Source organism: Saccopteryx leptura, chromosome 1, assembly GCF_036850995.1.
Source record: "Saccopteryx leptura isolate mSacLep1 chromosome 1, mSacLep1_pri_phased_curated, whole genome shotgun sequence".
NCBI lineage: Eukaryota > Metazoa > Chordata > Mammalia > Chiroptera > Emballonuridae > Saccopteryx > Saccopteryx leptura.
In genome coordinates this window covers 157,166,582-157,189,845 of record NC_089503.1, presented here as the reverse complement: position 1 = coordinate 157,189,845, position 23,264 = coordinate 157,166,582, and the positions used below count along the sequence as shown (strand labels likewise).

The following is a 23,264-nucleotide window of genomic DNA, read 5'->3' as shown; positions in this document are numbered from 1 at the left end:
CAGAGCAACAAGCAACAACCAGAATAATAATGAACCACACTCTGAAATTAACTCATTACCCTCCGTTTTCCAAAACTAATTCTAATGGTTTCATCATTGATTTAGGTCACTAGTAAATGAAAACTGTTTGGATTTCACAAGCATATTTGAACATCACAGGTTTTGTACTCCATGATAGAAGACAACGTCACTGTGTACTTAATGGGGTCACATAACCGATCAAGGGAGGATTTTAATCACTCACTGTGAATAAGAAAATAACAGAATTAACACAAAATTTATAAACTCATTCACTGTCTCTTCTAGTTATAAAAGCTTAGGTATGATAAACAGTTGTATTTCTTACTTTTATCAGAATATAACTAAACCATTTTTGAAAACCTTCCCTACCTCTGTTTCTTTTTGGAAAACTGTGGTTTGGCTCTGATCTTCCCTATGTTTAGTCCAAACTACATGGTAAGCTGGCAAAGCTGAGTATTTCCCAGTGTTTGCTTAATTAATATGGGACTCAAATAAGAAAAACACATTAAAATATTTGTATTTTAGCCTGACCAGGCAGTGGCGCAGTGGATAGAGCATCAGACTGGAATGCAGAGGACCCAGGTTCGAGACCCTGAGGTCGCCAGCTTGAGCGCGGGCTCATCTGGTTTGAGCAAAATCCCACCAGCTTAAACCCAAGGTCGCTGGCTCCAGCAAGAAGTTACTCGGTCTGCTGAAGGTCCGTGGTCAAGGCACATATGAGAAAGCAATCAATGAACAACTAAGGTGTTGCAACGCACAACAAAAAACTAATAATTGATGCTTCTCATCTCTTTCCGTTCCTGTCTGTATGTCCCTGTCTATCCCTCTCTCTGACTCACTCTCTGTCACTGTAAAAAATAAAAAATAAAAAAATTTGTATTTTAAATAATTGTATTGTACTGTCATGGAAATTTGACAAGACTCTTCTTAATGTTTCAGCAATAATAGTTTTGAGCCAAACAGAATTCAAATGAAAAAAAAATGTCCACTTACAGGTATCATCCAGTTGGCCAGGTCACCGAACTTGGACACCTGCATTGCTCCAAGCATTGTCAGGTTGACGTGTCCTCTGTGGGGGGGGGGGGGGGGGGGAGATAAAGGGCAAGTGGGCAAGTGTCAGAAGTTCTATGTCCTCTTTGCCTGAAATTTCTAGCAATTAAAATAAATAATTCCCTATTCCCTAAAATACATTTGTTCTCTCCCACCCACCCAAACACCTGATTTCAAATATCCGCTCAAGTGGATATAGAGAAGTAACCATTAAGAGTTCTTTCAAAAATTATAGCTTATATTATTTCCAAAAAAATAAAAAATAAATACTGGTCACGCAGTGAATTTGTTTCCTTCAGTGAGGGAGAATGTCTGGATTTGAAGGTAAACACCAGCTAGAAAATGAACACACAGTTTGTAGAAAATGTTTGGATCCTCAGAAAGAACTTGGTAAAAATGTTTACTTCACCATAGTTGGCACACAGATATAGATTCCATGGGGTGGGGGGCTCTTATAATAACAGCAGGCTGCCTGCTCCAGTTCCCAACATGCAGTGCGAATAATTTCACACCCTGGTGCAGCTGAACCAGCGCACGATGGCTCTCTGGCTGGGAGATGTGTGAGTTTCAAAGCCCGCTAACACAGCCGGTGACTCAGCATATGGTGCACCGCAAAACCTGAGCGGCTCGGAGACTACATACCCTCTAATCATCGCAAATGACTCATCGCTGGAGAAGTAAGAGGCTCCTGGAAGAACAGTAACCGTTTCCTTGCCTAAACACACACACACACACACACACACACACACACACACACACACCAAAGGAAAAAAATAAAAGAAAAGGTTATTAGATTTCTAAGAGAATTGTGGTAGAGAGAGGGGTCTGTACCTTCTCTGTTTCCTAAGGAACTAAGGCTCCCTTCACCAAAGTGCAGTGACAACTGGGGATGTGGGGGACACAGTGGGGACTGTCCCCTCTGTGGAGAGAAGCGTTTTGTCACTAACATTGCTCAGATTTGCCCTTCCATGGTGGTGATAAAAAGCAGACCAACTTTCCACTTTGGTATTGTTTTGAAATTCTCTACAGACAACGCAACCCGTTACCCGTCCCCTTCAGGGCCCCCACCAGCCTCACTCCCATCGCCAGCTGCTGCTAACTGCTAACAGGAGTGAGGGGGAAAGAGGTTTCCGGGAGGCACCTGTCACAATTCAGTGCTCCTGTGCTCACTGGAGCAGAGAGACTGGAATTACCAGGCAGAAATGCAGTTTTGAGGGCAATGGTACAGGAGGTACACTCAGATATTTCTTCAGAAACAATGAGTAATCTAGAAAGAGAGGACCTACCTAATTCCTTCACAGCATTAGGCCTGAATCTCTTCTTTTAATGCTAAGCTCTCTCTCTCTCTTTCTCTCTTGCTCCTGACCCCCCATCTTTCCTCTATTGCCCCTCTAAGTTTCTATTAACCCTTTAAGAAGTGAGATTTTTCATGCTTTCTGATCCCTGGGAGTTATTTTTCAAAAAATGAAATTAGTTCCAGTTGCAGTTTTATTAACTGAAAATCATGTTTGTTTTATAACCAATTTATGGAAACAAGAAGAACATACATTTGCCATTTTTTAATGTTGCCTCACACATTTTGAAAATGAAAATTTTTGTACGATTGTATTCTGGATGGTCAGGAGGCACGAGGACGTACATGAACGTTCATACTACCCAAAGGGTTAACACCCTAGGAATTTGATGGCACTGGGGAATAACATCTTGAGGCTGGCCCAAGTACTTAATGGAAACTTCCAACTTGCATCTCATAATCAAAGTTCAGAATTGGGACAGATCTTCAAGGTCACCGAGTCCCCACACAACCAATAATACTATATGGCTCATGTCTAAGTTCCTTTCTTCTTGTGGTTTATTACCTGCCCATTCAGGACCTTCAGGTGCCTGGGAGAAGTGCGTGGCCTCAACCAGAACAGAATTCATGTGCCACTTTGCCAAAGGTAAGTCAAGTGTACAAGAACACCTTCTGCATTACCCCAGTGGACTCAGACAAAAAGAAAGGGAAGAAAAGTTGTGATTCCAAGACTGGCACAGAGAAAGGCTCCTGGACACAGCAGGGCCAAAGTGGTCTGACCGTAGCCAGTTGTGCAGCACAGCTGGACTCAGCTTCTCAAGTCCTGCCTAAAAACTAACTTCTCCTTCTATCACTCTCTCCATGTGGAATATGGAGAAAGGGTAAGACTGTTTATATTGTGCTAAAATATTTATCCCCCCAAGGAGTCTGATTCTAAACAATGGGAACATTTTCACATCTTTTAAAGTATCATAAGGCTGAAAAGCTTTAGAAAACACTTTCTAGTGTGGTTGGTAGGAGCTTTTAGACAGCACATAAGATTTGAAGGATGGAATAAGATAATGCCACGGGAAGTCCTTAGTCTAATGCCTGGCACAGAGAAAGGACTCCATAATCATTAGCTTTTATCATCCCTTGCTCCAAACAATGCGGTCGCCCCTCAAGGAATAAATATCACAGGACAAAGAAATGGCTCTTACGGTGCGGTGCGGGAATACAGACAGCCTGGGAACGCCAGGTTTTAGGACAGCCCTAATGCAGCTCGCCCTTATCCTAACACCAGTGCCGTGTTCAGCAAGTTCAGTTCCTCCCCAACCCTGTGGAGTGGAGAGGCAAGGTAGGACAATAAAGCAGAGAAGCATAAAAATCTCAATTCCTTTGTTCTCTATGTATTAAATCACAATGATTTCCAAATGGCAATTTCCACTGGCTAATAAGAGGAGGTGTTATTTACAACTTCATAGGAAACTTTAAGCTGAAGCTCTCCCCATGTGATTTATGAAGCACGGTTTTATTAAACAGCCCAGAAAACCACTCTCATGAAGAAAGTTGTCAGGCCCTTGCTAATTCATTGGGTTATCTCACAAATTACATTCTTCAGAAGCAAAGTTAATTTTCAGCATTTTTACACATTTAACATCTAAACAAAAATAAGTATCCTGAAGCTGAATCCATGCTTTTCAAATACAATATCCAAATGTGGTCAAGAAATAACTGCATCTAGTAATACAATTCCTTAAAGAAAAAGAGCTTTCTTATTTGGCTATTTCTGATTGATTCCTGTCTTCTCCGTTTTCGGTGTATAACAATCTGGATCCTTTCATGACATCTGAGCAATAGAGTTTCTCAAGTGACAAGATCCTTTGGTTCATGATTTAACATGTCATTTACTCAACATCAAGCAAATGTCTACTCTGTGCCTTGAAGACTGTTACAAAGGAAACACTGATGCCCTAAACTGGTGGTCCCCAACTTGCACACCCACCAGGATCTCAGGGAGGGCTAAGAAAAAACCGACTGGCCCTGGCCGGTTGGCTCAGTGGTAGAGCATCGGCCTGGCGTGCAGAAGTCCCGGGTTCGATTTCCGGCCAGGGCACACAGGAGAAGTGCCCATCTGCTTCTCCACCCCTCCCCCTCTCCTTCCTCTCTGTCTCTCTCTTCCCCTCCCGCAGCCGAGGCTCCACTGGAGCAGAGATGGCCCGGGCACTGGGGATGGCTCCTCGGCCTCTGCCCCAGGCGCTAGAGTGGCTCTGGTCGCAACAGAGCGACACCCCAGAGGGGCAGAGCACTGCCCCCTGGTGGGCAGAGCGCCGCCCCCTGGTGGGCGTGCCGGGTGGATCCCGGTGGGACGCATGCAGGAGTCTGTCTGTCTCTCCCCGTTTCCGGCTTCAGAAAAATACAGAAAAAAAAGAAAAGAAAAATGTAGACTAATGAGCTCTACTCCCAGAGGCGGGGCCACAGAATTTCCATTGCTAACAAGGCCCGGGCACTGGTGGTGCTGGTGTTGTAGGTCTGGGGACCACACTTCGAGAACCACTGCCCTCAGCAAAAGGAGATCCTGTCTGGCAAGGAAGATGCAGGTACACAGGCAAGCTACAGAAGGATCTGAAGAGGAAAATGAACTGGGACCTCCAGGACAGGTATAATGCATTTCAATTGGAAATTACCAATAAGGAGTTGGGGAAGAAAAAGGAAGGAGATAGAGAAAAAATTATAAAAAAACTGGTGGTGGGGGTGCACAGGAAGAGGTAAGAGACGGAGAAAGGAAAGCATACGTGACAGTGACGATCGGAGTGGACCCAGAAGCCCAGTAGGGGGCGCTCAGGCACCCTTGAGAGGCAGTGAGAGATCAAGCTAAAGAAGTCCACTGCGACCATTAGCTCGATCTTGAATTCTGTACTTTTTGTCTTGCAGTCCATAGGCCTGTGGGACTTCAGGTGTGGCACCTACAACTACAGAACAGGTCTCTCCTCCTCGTCACATGTGACATTTTGGACTCAGTAACCCATTGTAGGGGCAGTTCTGGTTATTGTAGGATGTTTAGCAACAAATCCTTCTCACCATATCAGTAAAACTCTCCATGGCATGACAATCAGAAACGTCTCTAGACATTGTCAAATGTCTCCAAGGTCAGTTTTTTATTTCCTCCCCACTTAGAACCACTGCTCTAGAGACATGAGGTAGGGGCCAGGGATATTTATAACCATGAACATGGTGGATTTTTTTTTCTAAAGCAGTTTTAGTCAATGGTAAGTAATTTATACCCTATTTGTACATTAAAATAAGAAAAAAATATTAAGAGATAGAAGAGACTGCAAAATACATATTAACATGAAAGCTAAAACGTAAACAGGAGACATCAGAAATTTTTTTTTTTTTTTACAGAGACAGAGAGAGAGTCAGAGAGAGGGATAGACAGGGACAGACAGACAGGAACAGAGATGAGAAGCATCAATCATCAGTTTTTCGTTGCGACACCTTAGTTGTTCATTGATTGCTTTCTCATATGTGCCTTGACCACGGGCCTTCAGCAGACTGAGTAACCCCTTGCTCGAGCCAGCGACCTTGGGTACAAGCTGGTGAGCTTTTGCTCAAACCAGATGAGCCCGCGCTCAAGCTGGCGACGTTGGAGTCTCGAACCTGGGTCATCTGCATCCCAGTCTGATGCTCTATCCACTGTGCCACTGCCCGGTCAGGCAACATCAGAAAATTTTAAATTGTGTTGGGATACTGCAGATCTTCGTGAGACCTCTAAAATGTTCTAAGCATGGCCTCCTGTGCCTTTGTGAAATTCAGCTTGTTAACAGAGCATGTAGCTCAATGTACAGGGAAAGGGAGACAAAGTAGAGGGCTGTTTGTGTCCACTCCCTAGCAATGCGATCTTAAGCACATTGCTTCCCTTCCTTGAGCTGTTTCCTAATCTGCATAATGAGGTTTTGCTCGAGGTTCAGATGGTATAATATGTGTAAAAAGGTATGTTTTCAACTATATAATTTTATTAAAGTGCTGAGTGCTGATTCACTTCTATATAATCACATGAGATTATTATTTAGAAAAAGGGATCCTTAGGAATAGTTCTATTATTATTTTAAAATTTAACACATAGATTTTTTTTTTAGCCAGACACATAACTGTCTATTCATTTCAAGGGACTTGTATAAAAAAATCTCTTCAAATTAACATCAACAATGGGCTGATTTCTCAGGTAATTTCCAAATTTGAGGAGTTGAGGAACCTGCTAATTTATATTCTGGGTTCTCTAGGTCAGAGTATGTCTTCCCTAATTTGGACAGCTCCAAAATCCAAAGCATCATAAATCCCAAAGAGGGCTCCGATGAATTAGAATATTTATTAAACTGGTTTGCAGTACAGCCTCCCGAAAGCACTGAATTACTGTTTTATAAAGTAGTTTAGGATCATACGTGACATTTCAGAAGCTGAAATATAAAACTGACGGCTTTGTTAGGATTGAGCTACTTTTAAACTCAATCAGAAAACGCCCACTATCCAATAACATCACTGAAAAGATTAACTATTTTTCCAGGGACAGTAGGCTTCATGAACCCAAGCCTGAAATTTAGAAAATGGAGTTATTCATTTTGCAAATAACTCAACAACATCACAAATTAATTAAACCAAGCAGCAAATATTTTTACAGATCAATGAGCTGTTGCTAACGGGTGCCGTACAATTAAATTACAGCCTTGGTTAAATGTCATTGCTTCATCACAGTGAGCCTTTCAGAGTCGGGTCGTGTTAACTAATTCACCTATTCAACCAGAAGCTGTTTTACTTCCAAAAATTCTCAGTATCAAACATCAATTCTCCTTGGCAGCTGGCCTTTATGTTCAGCTCATATTCCTCTTCCTCTGAAATGTGCACATACTGTTTCTGAATGTGGAATAAAAACAATATTTTTTCAAGGGTAGAGTGAATAGGAATAAGAGAAGGGTAAAGAAAAGCAGGACAGAATAGTATGAAAATTAGCTTCTGAGGGGCAGCCCCATCTAAAGACAACCTTCACCCCAGCACAGGGCCAGCGGGAACTCAACAGCAGGCAATGACCACAGCCAGAACATCCGACCTGTTGTCCCCCTGCCAGCTGCTAATATGATATATGCGACTCTATGTTCTAGTCCAGTGGTCAGCAAACTCATTAGTCAACAGAGCCAAATATCAACAGTACAACGATTAAAATTTCTTTTGAGAGCCAAATTTTTTAAACTTAAAGTATATAGGTAGGTACATTCCTTATCGAGGTAGCCCCCGCATGCGGTATTTTGTGGAAGAGCCACACTCAAGGGGCCAAAGAGCTGCATGTGGCTCGCAAGCTGCAGTTTGCCAACCACTGTTCTAGTCAAATAAAAAGCTAATAATAAGCGGCAAAGCATGTGAGTGTGGGAATAAGGATGTGGAAAGACTAGAGTCCCCAATTCAAAGTAACTATTTATTATTCATATCACTGGGTCATACTTAGTGGCAGACACACCCTTAAGCACCCTGAACTTTTGGAGGACGCTCTCCAACGCTGATGATGACTAGTGGATAGTAAGCAGCTCCTACAACAGAAACCCAGGGTACCAGATCTTTTCCTTCTGCCATTAGGGATCCACACCACCACCCTTCTCATCATGAGAAGGCAGACCTATTTGACCCGGAATCATCACGGGGAGGCTCGAGCAGGAGACTCGGCGGAGCACACATACCCGCTTCCACCCAGGCTGCAGCAAGAGGGCTGTGTTCCTCTACTGAAGGCCATTGTTCCCGTTAGGTGACTGGCCCTTTCTGACAGCTGCCCCGTAAGGCCTGCCTAGGGATGATAGGAAGTCCCTGTGGCACCTTATCTCCTGGCTTCCCTAATCTTGTCCACACCCCTGTCAATGGTCCTTCTCTTTCATTCTCTTCATGACCTCATTTATAGCTAGGACCCTGGCTGACTGAGCCGCCAAAGCTCTTGCTGTCATCACATGGAGTTCCACCTGCAATGTGGCCTTTATCTTAGTCTGCCCTAAACAAGAGGGGACCTCTGACAAGTGCCAGGCAAAGATGGGATTTGGAAGGCTTAGCTCCCCTTCTCAACGAAAACGACAGTGAACACTCTCTAGGGAAAGACAAAGAATCAAGCCCAACTTGCTAGTTTTGGGCATAGTACTCAGGTGACAGCCAAGGAAAACGCTGGAAAAACATGTAACGAACGAGTTTACCTGCATTGATTAGATCTGCATCGACTTCATTTTGTAATGGATATGGACCCTGTCAAATAAAGCAAACCAACCAACGTCAGTTAGCAAAAGAAGCTTCTCACTGAGTCATACATGAATACTGTGATATAAATAACTTCTCTAGAAGTTCTAAAGAACTGTCATTCAAAGACTTGAGGTGAACCTTAAAAAAAAATTCTGATGTTTCTCATATTGATTAGTCTTTTCCACACTAATAACTGTGACTGGGTTAATAAAAAATAATTCTAAAAATTACCAAAGTTTGAAAGTTATTAGAAACAGGTCAGTAAAACAAAAAGTAACTACTATCCAGCCAATGTTATTCATAAACTTTCCTCTTAGAATCAAATGACTATACACTGAATGGCTGCATTATTTGGCTGGAAGGACTCAGGCAAAGTCTCAGCGTTTTGGCATGCAGAGACTGAAGTCTAGAATTTATTAGGGTCCTAACCCTCTCCCTCACATCTATGTTTCACTGCCTGTGTTCTCCCTTTGCCCACTTATGCTCAGTAAGTTTTTAATTTTTTATTTTGTATGGTTTTTTTTATAAGGCATCTCTAATTACTTGATGGGGCAAGGGGTTTTATAATATATATTAATCAAAAAGGAAGAAAAAGAGAGAAAAAAAAAGGCATAAGATAGAACCAAGAATGAGCATATCCTGGCTGTAAAATTTTAACTGACTTCCTACGGGACCAAAACTTTATTCTTGAAATAAATTGAAGCAGTAACTAATGTTAAGACCTATGTAAATTTTCCTTTAAACACTGACCATGGGTAATTCACACAAACTTATTTCCCTTATCTTCAAAGTGAGAGAACTGATCACTCTATATAATCTCTCAGGTATCTTAATATAAGTCTTTGACTTCAATATGAGTCTGCTTTTACCCAGACACATAGCATTTTTGTCTTTGAAAATGGTCCCAGTTACTGCCTTAATCAATCAGTATCAAGTCTATGCCTATGACCTTTATTCATATTTTAAATACCAGATATACACTTTCAATATGTATAATTTTTATTGCATTAACAGTTAAGATCCACTGAGGAACAATAAAGATTAGGAATATTATAAATTCACAAAGTATAAATAATTTCTGCCATCATTAAAAATTAAATTTAAAATGTCATCCAGGAAGCCAAAGTGCTTCTTAATATTGAATAAAAACTATGGCCAAATTCTCTGAGAATACTGAGCTCATCTGGAAGGTTAACTTTGAGGAAAAGAAAATTCCACCCTTTTGGACAACAGGGACTTAACACAGTAATTGGATGAGAAGAATTTCTAAGACTTTTTGAATTAATCAACTGTCCAAATATTCCTCTTCCCTAAGTAGGAACCTTACTATTCAGTTTTCATTCAAAGCCTTACTGAATTTTATTTCACAGGACTGCTGACAACCTTCACTCTTGTCTATCCACACAAGAGTTAAAAACAGTTAGCCAAGCAGGAAAGTGCAAGGTTTCTCTGAAGCAGGTGCTCAGGTGATGGACACCTATAAACCGGTACCAGAGGAGCGGTCAGAAAGCTCCCTGTCAGGAAACGACCGTCTGCCACAGAAAACACAACACTACATGCTCACAGGGTCCACCATTCCACGGGAGAGTAAAACAGTTTACTGTGATGATAAATAGATAGAAAACTAAGGTTGGGAAGTGTAAACTAACAACTCTCATTTATAAGACGACTTCACTATATGTACTATCTCGTTTCCCAGCAAGACGGCACAAATAAAACTTGAACTTCTATCTTACCAGGCCCAGGATTCCATTTTCACTTTGCAGATGAACAGTAATATTTGGGCTGATAAAGTTGCTGGCCAGAAGTGGGATTCCTATGCCCAAATTAGCTGGAGAAGAAGATGTTAAGGCAGAACGCAGACAAAGTAGAGAGATTATGCCATAAACTTTTACATATATAAATCTAAAGAGAAGCCTTCTTTAAAGGCACTTACTTGCTCTGAATGTAATTACCAAATGCATTCTCCCATCATGCTTTCACCACCATTTTGTAACTAAAAAATAAAATAAAATCACTAATTAACCACAGCCTTTTCAATACTACTAATATGCTTCTCCATAAATACATCAAAGTGGTGGCTTCAGAAGACTAGGCAAGAAGTCATTTTTGTCAAGACATATTTTATTTTCATTAATGTGTGCAGCAAATTTGGACTGATATATTGTGACTTGCAATTGCTATTAATATATTAGTAAACATGGCTTGACCTTTGTTTAAAAGCAATTTTGACTTTTCAAAACTCCAACTAAAACTAAGGATAATTTAACATACGTAAAAATGGGTTACCATTTCTAAACTGTAAAAAAGTTTTCTGACAATTCCAAAATGCTTGCATAAAAGTGTTTCAGCTCCTTTGGGTCACTGTGATAGCGTTCACTGGTGACCGAGTCTTGCCAAACACATAAAGAGGGTGGGGGTAAGTTTCAGTGACTACAATTGAGACCATAAAAAAAAAAAAAGCTGTGTGAAGGCATCAAAGAGCTAAATGAGTGTTGAATCTTCTTCAACATCAAGAGAGGGTCCACCCTAATTTGTATGCAGATGGGATGGGTTCTGTCTTGCCTCTCAGCACAAGCAGTCTGAGCTAATCAGATGTGCACACAAAAACTCCTAGACACAGACAACAGTATGGTGGCTATCAGAAGGGAAGTGGGGTAGGGTAATAAAGGGGAAAGGGTGACAAATATACGGTGACAGAAGGAGACTTGACTTGTGGTGGTGAACACACAATGCAATATACAGATGATATACTATAGAATTGTACACTTGAAACCTATATCATTTTATTAACCAATGTCACCCTAATAAATTTTAAAAAATGGGAGACGCGCTGCCCAGGACTGCTCACTGTGCTGTCCATTACCACCGCAGAGCAGCAAACACTCACTGTTGTTAAATGCAGTCAAAGCCCTGGCCAGTTGGCTCAGCGGTAAAGCGTCGGCCTGGCGTGCAGGAGTCCCGGGTTCGATTCCCGGCCAGGGCACACAGGAGAAGCGCCCATCTGCTTCTCTACCCCTCCCCCTCTCCTTCCTCTCTGTCTCTCTCTTCCCCTCCCGCAGCCGAGGCTCCATTGGAGCAAAGATTGCCCGGGCGCTGGGGATGGCTCTGTGGCCTCTGCCTCAGGCACTAGAATGGCTCTGGATGCAACAGAGTGACGCCCCAGATGGGCAGAGCGTCGCCCCCTGGTGGGCATGCCAGGTGGATCCCGGTCGGGCGTATGCGGGAGTCTGTCTGACTGCCTCCCCGTTTCCAGCTTCGAAAAAATGAAAAAAAAATGCAGTCAAAATCTTCTCGTTGTACTAAATGATCTCTTCCTACCTTATTTTTGAGAAAGTGTTTAAGGCAGAATTTAAATCATTTACTGTATAACTTCACAAAACATTAGACATAAAAGAGTATACCTTGGGGATCCTTGTCACAGGAAAGGAGAGGTTGTTAAGAAGTTGGGTCTTACAACGCTGAGGTCGCTGGTTCAAAACTCTGAGCTTGCCTGCTCAAAGCGCGTAGGACAAGCAACCAATGAACAGCTAGAGTGAAGCAACTACTTCTCACTCCCCCACCCCTGTAAAATCAATAAATAAAATCTCTATTAAAAAAAAAAATCTCTATACATTTATGTAAAAAAAAAAAAAGTTGGGTCTTACAGAAAAAGACAAATATCATATGATTTCACTTTACATGCGGAATATAAAGAACAAAATAAATGAACACAAAAAATGGAAACAGACTGATAGAAACAGAGAACAGACTGATGGGTGCCAGAGGGGAGGGGTTCAGGGACTGGGTGAAAAAGGTGAAGGGACTGAGAAGTACAGATGGGTAGTTACAAAATAGCCATGGGGATGTAAAGGACAGCACAGTGAATACATTCAATAATATTGAAATCACTATTTAAGGTTCTGGGTAGGCACTGGAAACATTGGGGGGAACACTTTATAAAGTATATGATTATCTCTAACCGCTATGCTGTACACCTGAAACTAATACAAATTAATACTGAATGTCAACTGCAATTGAAAAGTAAAATTTAAAAAGAAAGTTGGACCTTATATTTTAAGATGTATACAAACATCAGAGTACAGAGAAAGTAAATAGCACTGGTTATGACTAGCACATCTGAGATTTGAAACCCTCATCTGGGATAATAGCTAGTTCCAATAACCTTTAGCCAAATGCCAAAGTGTACTGAAACACACTGTATATGAGAAAATAGCTAAGCAAATTTTGTGTCACCATTGGATTCCAAGAAGGCAAATGGACTATGATTCCAATTTCATGGATCTTGGTATATTTAGGTTACATGCTACATCTTGTAAAAACTGATCAACTGCTTGAAGAGCCACAGAGGACCGTAAGAGAATCACTAGGCAGCAGCTCTTGCAGTCAGATGAACGTGGAGAGGGCAGGGCGCGTCTGCGCAGGCCCTGACAGAAAAAGGATACCATACATGCCATCCTCAAACTCCAGGGCCGCGCGCTTGATGATGCGCTCCCTCACGTTGTCACCAGCTTTCCCGGACTTGGCCTTCCCATCTGCCTCCTTCCGGACTGATAAACGCTTTAAAAGGAACAGAAATAAATTGTTTGTGCTTGAGGTGTACCTTGAATGCAATCACTTTTTAAAGTACAAAATTTTACTAGAGGCCCTGGCTGGTTGGCTCAGCGGTAGAGCGTCGGCCTGGCGTGCGGGGGACCCGGGTTCGATTCCCAGCCAGGGCACATAGGAGAAGCGCCCATTTGCTTCTCCACTGCCCCCCCTCCTTCCTCTCTGTCTCTCTCTTCCCCTCCCGCAGCCAAGGCTCCATTAGAGCAAAGATGGCCCGGGCGCTGGGGATGGCTCCTTGGCCTCTGCCCCAGGCACTAGAGTGGCTCTGGTCTCGGCAGAGCGACGCCCCGGAGGGGCAGAGCATCGCCCCCTGGTGGGCAGAGCTTCGCCCCTGGTGGGCGTGCCGGGTGGATCCCGGTCGGGCGCATGCGGGAGTCTGTCTGACCGTTTCCAGCTTTAGAAAAATACAAAAAAAAAAAAAAAATTACTAGAAACACTTGAACTCTCTCCCACTACTAGTATGAGGAATTCTGCAATGGAACAGAGTTGTCGAGGTGGCGGGGGGGTGAAGAATAATATGAATAAAAAAGCAACCAGAAATGATTCTTTACAAAGTAAGTGAGAAAGGTCAGATTTATTTGAAGAGGAAGACAGACTATAGACTTGCTCTGTTGCTTTCAAGCTAATAACCCCTCTGTTACTGCCACTCTGTTATGATCGCTACCTCTGAGGACTCCTGCAGCTAGCTGTATTCTCCGCCGTGCTCGGGGCCCGAGCCAGGGCAAAGAAAACAGGAACAGACCTTGGGACTCCTTGTTTGCAGGGCTGTAAGACAGTGTTTACCAGGTGTCGCTGCTCTCAATGGCCTATTTCCGCCTGCAGAGCCTAGAATGGTTTTCGCTACAAGTACATCACACGGATCACAGAAATATCCAAAAATCAGCCAGAAAAGTGTTTCCAATGGTCAATCTCCTTAATACAGACTACAGTTACTGTCTGGAAATGTCCCATCATTTCTCCCTGGCCCGCTGACATTAGTTTTGGTTTGCAGAATGCCTTTCTGTTTGATGTCCAGAGGGTAAAGGTATCTTTAATTCCTTGGTACTCCCATTGCAGGACTATTCTGTTGCTGATTCCTAGACACTTTCATATCTTGTTATCAATCCTAGCCCAAATGGTCATTGCCCAATCTCTGAGTATACCTGAAATCCCTCCAATGCTCCCGGAAGCCACTCCTTGACACAATCTCATACCCACTAGCTGTCTAGAACCTAATACCTAACACTAATGGGAAATGCTGTCTTTCATGACTCTATAAACCACTGCTCTATCCACTGGGCCAAGATAGACAATCATTTCTGAACAATGAAACAGGAAATGTCTATCAGGGTAAGGCCATCAGAGACCCAATTATTCCCTCTACCCTACTGGACAAGGTAGATGCAAAACTATGCATCCCGAATCGGGACAGTTACAGAGCCTGGAAAACACAGCCTGCAGGATCTCAGGGCACTGCTGGGCTGGCCAATGACACAGATGATCATGACCCTTCTGAAGGACACGAGAAGCTCCTGCTAAGATCCAAAGCAAGGGTTCCTGCTCAGCTCTAATTCCCAGTTTTCTGGAATGGCCCCAGGGATGCATATCTCTAATAATCAGACCCATAAATACTGACAACGGAGCTAAGTCACCTACCTCAATTCTTTTCTCATATTTTTCTCCCTTTATAAGGCGATGCACATAAATCTTAGGAATATGGATGTCTTCTGGGGCAAATGATCCAATATCCACAATTTCTTCAACCTACACAAAGAGAAAAATATTTAAATAGTGAAAGTTTAAACTGGACATTTTTTTATTTAAAAACATGAAGTATGTGCATCTTCACTTCCAATTTAGGTTGCATACACAATGTAAAAAATATATACACATACAGATACACACATACCTACAGGTGGGTGGGCAAGAGTAGATTTACAGTTGTGAGTATGCAAAAGTTTATTCTTGAGTTGCTATTTATTAATTATTGTATTATTTCTCATGTGAACAACTATAAACCTAGTTTTGCCCACTCTGTGTATAAAAGCAAGAACGTGTGTGTGTGTGTGTGTGTGTGTGTGTGTAATTTATATCATACTTTCTGGACCCACAAAAAGAAGAAATTCAAATAGATGTGTCTGAACATAAAAGACAGAATATAAAGTTCCAGAACTCAGCCTTTGCCCGAAACAGCCCGTTACAAATATGTCACATTGTCTGCCCGTACAGCTGCTTGAACTTTCACAAATTGCAGTTGAACTACACATACTTGAAAGCACATCCCTGAAGGCCAGATTTTCAAAATTAATGGGAAATGTATTATATCAAAGACAAAATCTGTAACATCTGCTTGGTCAATTGAAGAGCTTTTTAAATATAGATACAAATGCTATTTGTAACAGTTTTTATTATTCCTGTTAGCTTTCTAAAATCGTGATAAAAATGCAACTTCAGAAATAATTTTACTTAAAGACGGATTATTGATTTCAATATGGAAATTTCAAAAAGCAAATATTAACTAACAACTAGAAATAGCCAATATAATGAGAATTAAAGTCATGCACAGAGTAAAGACATTTTCTAGCAATATGAAATGCCTCAAGTAAGTCAGCTATTTTAGAATTCAAAAAAAAAGAAGAAAATAGTGGGGTTTTTTTACAACAACATAAAAAAATCAGAATAAGAAGGATCAAGAAAAACTAAAGTAAATGTTGTTCTGGTCAAAGAATTAATCTTTCTGCTGCCAAGAAAAGATATTATCTTGGAGACCTTAGCGCCATACCTAAAGCCAACAGCTACTTGTGGACATGAACTAACCATGTACACAGAGACCGGTACTAAACTGGTCTCCTAAACTGATAACTGAACCCGTCACAAGTCTTTGAGGTGATGTAGCCCTCCTTGTGCTCACAATCCTCCAACATTGAAAGGAAACCAGGAATCACAAGAGTCCTTTTAGTCATTGTGCACTGCTCCCAAGTAGCTAAAAAGGAATAGGACATGGATGATAAAAGCTATCTTCTTTGATATACAGAATGATCTTGACACCAATCAAACAAAAACTCCAAGGAAGAGTCAGGAAACACGGGGCATCTGAACTGAACTAGCGGGCAGAGCTGTATCCAACTTTCACTGGAGAATGAGTCAGAGGGAGGCCGGGGGACTCCCCATCACTGTCGTGTGGCCCTCCCCTCCAAACCCCGCTGTGCTCTGGCATCTCCTCCCCTAGCCAGTGACCAGGGAGAGGAGGAGGCAGGGCACTAGGAGCCTCTGAGCACTCCTCCACCTCTCCAAAAGTGGGACTCTCAGCCACTACGGCTCATTTCCATCTTTACACTTACTCAATTCAGCCCTTCGAAGACGTTCTTGACTTTAAAAATTCATTTATGCATTAATCTATTATCTTGAGGATAAATATGAAGACTTACTATTTGTGAAAATATTTAGCACAACATCTGTTAAAATATTAAGAAATTAGAAACAACCTAAATGGCTAACGATAGGATAAACATAAAATACATATGGTACATCCATAATATATATATCAATTGTGACTACATATCAATAATATATATACATATATATTAAATAAAATGTATCAAAAACATCTCATAATTTAATGTTTAATAAAAATGCAAGATTTTGTATAATTATTTACACATAGGCTCTTAGATCCTATATGTAAATTATTTCTATACCTAACAAACTCAACAGAAATATACTGAAATATTAATAATTATTATCTCCAGGTGATAGTACAAGTTAGTTGTGTTTCCTTTCTACTTTTATGATCAAGAAAACCTACAACAATATTTTTTTTAATGCAAAAGACACCAAGTAAGTAGTTTTTAAAACTAGAAAATACGTAAGTGGAGAATGTGATAAATCCCTTAATTAGTTAGGTACCAAAGAGAACATGTTCAAAAGAAAATAGAAACTCTAAGAAAAATGGTGGTTTCTAAACTCTAAAAGCACATACAACATAATGAAATAAATTAAGAAGACTCTTTTGCCCGCATTTTGGAAGATAACCCTGTGAGTTATACTGCAAGTCGGATGCTGTTCTGAAAGCCCAGGCCCTCCCTCCATCTCTCGCTGAGTGAGGGCAGCAGCTCGCTAAGGCGCCGATATAAGGGAAAGGGGGAAAAGTAATACTTCTCACTGAAGCCAGAAAAATGTTGATGGTAACCAATCACGGTTTTCTTCTGGTTCCACCAAAGAACATTTCAACCATTAACACCAAATTAAGACAAAGCTTCATTACTAAGGGTGATTTATTACAACCTTCACAACCAACAGAGCGAAAGGGCATGTCCTGGTAAAACAATTCTGATGAAAGGCAAGACTTGGATTAAACACAATCAGGTCCACACTTTGTCATCCTAATATGATGATTCCCACAGTTAGAAAACGCATGTGCTGCATTTGCCAAAACAATACCAACATCTGACAGCATGGAAGATTTCTACAGAAAAAGTTAAAGCTTTCTCTGAGTTGGTTAGCTGACTCGATAGCAAAGGAGGAAATAATGAGTAGAAAGAATCAAAAGGTGAAAACACGTTTTTGGACAATCTGTGAGAAGAGTTGTTGAACTGAAGAGGCAGAACCATCGCAGCACTAGCTGCGTCAGGGACTGAGGCTTGTGTGCTGGGCTTGTGGGAAAATGAGAAAGAACAGGGAGAAAGAACCCCAGTGGGGGTTTGGTAGTGGGGGAGTCTAGTGAGACCTGGCGGTAACATAAGGGTCAAAGAAATCTGAAAAGAAAAAAAAATGAATACAATGTGCTTGTCAAGAAAAAAGCAAAAATAAAAGCGTGTCAGGGCATTCACAAAGGAAAGCAGAAACGCACCTCCTAAACTCACATGCGGGTGAGATGGAGAATGAGGAACAAAGAGAAGGTCTCCATGCAAATCAACGGGCAGGTGCAGGTGTCTGTCCCCAGATAAGATCAAGTTGGAGGAAAGGTGGCTAGGAATCACTTAGCTTCACCCTCCACCTCCCCCAATCCCGGCACTATGCACAGTTCTTATGCAGCACCATCTGCTACACTGAAAAATCCAGACACTTGAGGCTTCTCTAATTAGTACTTGTCTTCAGTCATTAGCAGGAAAACAGAAGCTAGGAAATGTTAATTATGGTCAATTTGAACTTTGTTTCTTCAAAGGTTGCTTTCTCTGCCCCGCACTCTTCCTACTTTATAAATCTGAACGGTTTTATTACAAAGCTCAGAGAAAGATAAGCCTTCATCCGTGGGTGACAATGTTTTTTATTTTCACTTGGCCAACATTATTTATATCTCAGGTAAGGGAAGAGAGGAGAAGTTTTTATTTTTAGTAACAACCTCAATCAGTTATAGCCACAGAAACAGGCAGTCGGGGAGAAAGCTACACACCTGCAAACCTCCCGTGTGCGGCCAAGTGGGGGCCATGGGGTTGGGGGGAGAGAAATCACATTACAGATTTTTTCCCTGAGTCATTTTAACTTTCAAAAAGGTTTAGAATGGACGTCTGTCTTTTGCCAAAAAATAAAAAAGCAGACAACAACCAGCAATAATGTCTGGAATCATAAGAAATGCCACGCAACCTACATTAGCAAAAGCAATAACTACAAAAATGGGAGAGGAAGGCAATGAGTAATAACAGAAAAAGTTACGAGTTAGGAACAGAGGTGCCCTGGATGTTAATTTAGCTCAAAGCATCGGGAAGATGAAGAAAAGATGTAGAGAAAAGGGAGATCAGCTGGCAGGGCATCCTTCCCCAAAATCCAAAAGAGGACAATTTTTTTTCATCAATCCAAAGGAGCAAGAAGGTGCATCCCTTCTTAAGCTTCATCGTGCTAAGGATGAGATGACTCATACAAAAACATAGAAGATGGCATGAAAGCTCGAAGGGCTTGGAACAAATGCTTCAGTCTCAGATGTCCTTACAGGAAGGCACAAAGACTGAACAGGTGAGCAGCTGAGAAGGAATCTGCCACCTTAACAACAGTGGTAATTATGACGGCACAGTCACGGCTGAACCCAGGGTGACTGGCCCTGATGCCAACAAACATTCCACCACATCCAGTGAAAATAAGCTGACCAAAGAGCATGCTAGGTCAAATGCACACACGTTTGGGAAGCTACAGAACCTAGGGCTGAAATGTGCAAAGGTATATTTAAAGTGACTTAAGAGAAGACAGAGTAGCCTGACCAGTCAGTGGTGTAGTGGATAGACTGTCGGCCTAGGATACTGAGGACCCAGGTTCAAAACCCCAAGGTTGTTGGCTTGAGCACGGGCTTACCAGCTTAAGTGCGGGGTCGCTGGCTTGAGCTTGGGATCATAGACATGACCCTATGGTTGCTGGCTTGAGTCCAGAGGTCACTGGCTTGAAGCCCAAGGTCACTGACTTGAGCAAGGGGTCTCTGGCTTGGCTGTAGCACCCCCTGCTCCCCCCCCCCCAGTCAAGGTACATATGAGAAAGCAATCAATGAACGACTAAGGTGCTACAACGAAGAATTGATGCTTCTCATCTCTCTCCCTTCCTGTCTGTCTGTCCCTGTGCCTGTCTGTCTGTCTCTCTCGCTAAAAAAAAACAAAACAAAAACCAACAACAAGAAGACAGAGTATCATAGTCATGGCCATATAATCAGAGGACTCACCAAACAAAAGATTCAGATGACATATTTCTGTAGAAATGATAAAAATCGGCTCAGAAACAAGATAGAGCTATCATGAGACACCAATTCTTTGAATGTCTCCTGTCCATCACAGTCTGCTGACAAATTCTCTATTGCTTTCTGACAAGTTCTATCTTTCAGAAGGAAATGATAAGAGAAAGATGGTTCTGGACTTCCGACCAATAAAGATAAAATTGCCCAGCAGGGTAGAAATGATCAGAGAAGTGACAAGGTAAAGTTGGAGCCTGTATTGTTCCGGGAACTGAATCCTGGACAGACACAGGAATGGATCCTGGTCTTGGAAGAGAAGCAGGGTTGAGAGAAAAAAACCAGCAGGCTCAAGTGGTCAGAAACTCTAAACAAGTGGGCTTGCCGGGCTCTCAAAACCCCCATTCTGACATGTGAACACAGGTCATCCGGTTGATGAAGAGAATGACACAGAAAAAAATGAGTCAAGTGTTACATAGTTCTATGTGTTTCCTTGTACTAGAAAGGGGCTCATACAAAAGAGAGACACATCTTACCAAAGACAAACGGGCATCACAAGAAACCTTATGAAGTATGTCACAGGCGCACCGTCGGAAGGAGATGTGCCACGTCCAAATGCTAAAAATTACGAAAGAGTGGCCTCAGGGCGATCTTGTTATTTTTGCTGGTGGAGAATCCAGAAATAACAGTCACTACTGCTTGAGACACATGACAGAAAAGCTCCACGCCTTCTATTCCATTTGGGGAAGTTTTCAATTAGCAATAACTGTGGTACAGGTAAACCTCATTGGCTCCTGACTTACCACCAGGGAGGAGGAAAGGGCTGAACTAATATCACCAAAGAGGACCTGAATTCCAAGAACAGATACCCAGAGTCTCTGACCAAAAGACCCCAAAAAAATCACATCCCAGGATCCTTAAGGAGCCTGAAGATATGGCCACAGAATTCCAGTCCAATGAAAAATGGAAGGGATAGCAGCAGATGGACAGAGGTAAAGATACTGTTTCAAAATGGGGCTTCATCACAACAGCACTCTAAATTGATTATTAAATAGATGATCTGTAAGGCCAGAAACAGAGAAAAGGATACTGGTAGACACCCGCACAAGCCGCCCCCAAACAAAGCCATGCCAAATGAACCTCACTAATTCGCAGGTCAGAGGGCACCGCAGGGAGGAAAGCACAGAGTGACTCACAAGGCACCTGACCAAGTCCCTCATGCAAGTGTCTCATAGACACAGTGGGAAAATGCGGCCTGGATTCATTCACTTTAAATCAACATATATGAACAAAGCACCTGCTAGATTCAGCAATGAGAACAGACAGGAAGGCTGTTCTGATGTATGGATAGGTAGAGAACAACTACTTGAAGAAGCAAACATTTATGAGGGTTTGACAAAGACTTACAAGTCTCCATTCTACAGTGTTTAACTCTGGGGAAAATCGTCTTTAAGAATCTGATGTTCTCGCCTGACCAGGCGGTGGCGCAGTGGATAGAGCGTCGGACTGGGATGCAGAAGACCCAGGTTCGAGACCCTGAGGTCGCCAGCATGAGCGAGGGCTCATCTGGTTTGAGCAAAAAGCTCACCAGCTTGAGCCCAAGGTCGCTGGCTCAAGCAAGGGGTTACTCGGTCTGCTGAAGGCCTGCGGTCAAGGCACATATGAGAAAGCAATCAATGAACAACTAAGGTGTCGCAGTGAAAAACTGATAATTGATGCTTCTCATCTCTCTCCTTTCCTGTCTGTCTGTCCCTATCACTCTCTCTGACTCTCTCTCTGTCTCTGTAAAAGAAAAAAAAAAGAATCTGATGTTCTCTATATCTGTGAGTCGGTTTTGATTTTGTTTGCTTATTTATCTTGTTCTTTAGTTTCCATATATAAGTGAAATGATATTGTATCTGTCCCTCTCTAACTGGCTTATTTCACTTGGCATAATGGCATAATGCCAGAAGGGATGGGGTAAAGGGACGGGGTGAAAAAGATGAAGGGATTAAGAAGTACAAATTGGAAATTGCACAACAGTCACAGGGATATAAAGTATAGCGTAGGGAATACAGTCAATAATACTGCAGTAACTGTGTATGGGGCCAGGTGGGTACAGGAAACTATACAACTGTCCAACCACTGCGCTGTACACCTAAAACCAATACAAAATAACATCAAGTGTAAACTGTAATTGAGAAATTAAGAAACAAAATTTAAAACGAATATGACGAGAACTACAAAGACTACTCACACACACACACAAAATTTTTTACCTATAAATTCCTTGATGAGATTTGAGGAGATTGGTGCATAAACACCCCTCAATCCCACCCACCAGCCTCCATTGGACCCCAATGAGAAGAGAAACCCCGTTCTAACAGGCTGAGTCCTCTGCTCCCATCTGTTCAACATAATTATCGAGACCTCAGACGGAGACAGGGAGCGTGCTCTGACTTGTACCAGTTAAGGAGTAAGGGTCTGGGTGCCCCAGGCAACCCTGAGCGGATGTGTTCCTGTTTTGTCACAGAAGGACCATCTCAGGCTCATTGCCTCCAGGTCCCAAACCAAGGGTTTGGGTGAGAAAAGCAATATTCAAGGATTCCAACCACACTTTCAATGCTCCAAGAACAGTATGCCCCTGGAGCAAACCAGTATTTTTACCCACAGTTATAATGTCAGTTTCTCTTTCTTGCCATCAAGTGGGTTCTTTCTTGTAAATTAAAACTGGGTGCCCAAGACAAAATTCTGTCTAGTTTTTTAATAGCAAGAAGAGTTGTCCTTCCCTTGGTCACTGATTTCCTTTAAACTATATGCACTATCAAATCCATACATGAGTACTTTAATTTTCACTAGGCATCTTGTGGCTCACTCATGTTTGTCATTATAGTATAATTTTTTAGTCCAATCCTAGCCCTATTTTACAGCTGTCCCATAACTTGCTTTTCTTTTTATGGCTCTACTTTTAATTGTTATCTTATATATTTTCTGTCTTTTTTTAAAGATTTTATTTATTCAATTTAGAGACAAGGAAGAGGGAGAAGGGGGGAGAGGAGCAGGAAGCATCAACTCCCATATGTGCCTTGACCAGGCAAGCCCAGGGTTTCGAACTGGCAACCTCAGTGTTCCAGATCAACGCTTTATCCACTGCACCACCAGTGGAAAAAGGTCAGGCTATTTTCTGTGTCTTTAAGCTACTTTATATTATCTGTGGAGCAAAGTGGGTAAAAAATTAAATGGTACATTTGGTCCTGGCCCAGCAGCCAGGTGGTTAGAGCACTGGTCCCATACATCAAGGTTCTTGGTTCAACACCTGGTCAGGGAACACACAAGAATCGACCAGTGAATGCATAAATAAGTGGAACAACAAATCAGTGTTTCTCCTTCTCTCTCTCTCTCTCTCTCTCTCTCTCTCATCAATAAATAAGTTAAAAAATT

At 42.0% G+C, this 23,264-nt stretch overlaps 1 protein-coding gene across 1 annotated transcript in view; it reads right to left on the bottom strand.

Moving 5' to 3' along the window:
* OXCT1 (3-oxoacid CoA-transferase 1) overlaps positions 1-23,264 on the bottom strand; it is a 149,726-nt gene that overhangs the window by 66,035 nt on the left and 60,427 nt on the right. The window contains exons 8-13 of the mRNA XM_066378358.1: positions 14,855-14,962; positions 13,057-13,171; positions 10,348-10,442; positions 8,569-8,617; positions 1,714-1,786; positions 1,015-1,090 (exon numbers count right to left, since the gene is read on the bottom strand). Of these exons, the coding sequence (XP_066234455.1) occupies positions 1,015-1,090; positions 1,714-1,786; positions 8,569-8,617; positions 10,348-10,442; positions 13,057-13,171; positions 14,855-14,962 (516 nt within the window). The remainder of the gene's footprint in view (positions 1-1,014; positions 1,091-1,713; positions 1,787-8,568; positions 8,618-10,347; positions 10,443-13,056; positions 13,172-14,854; positions 14,963-23,264) is intronic.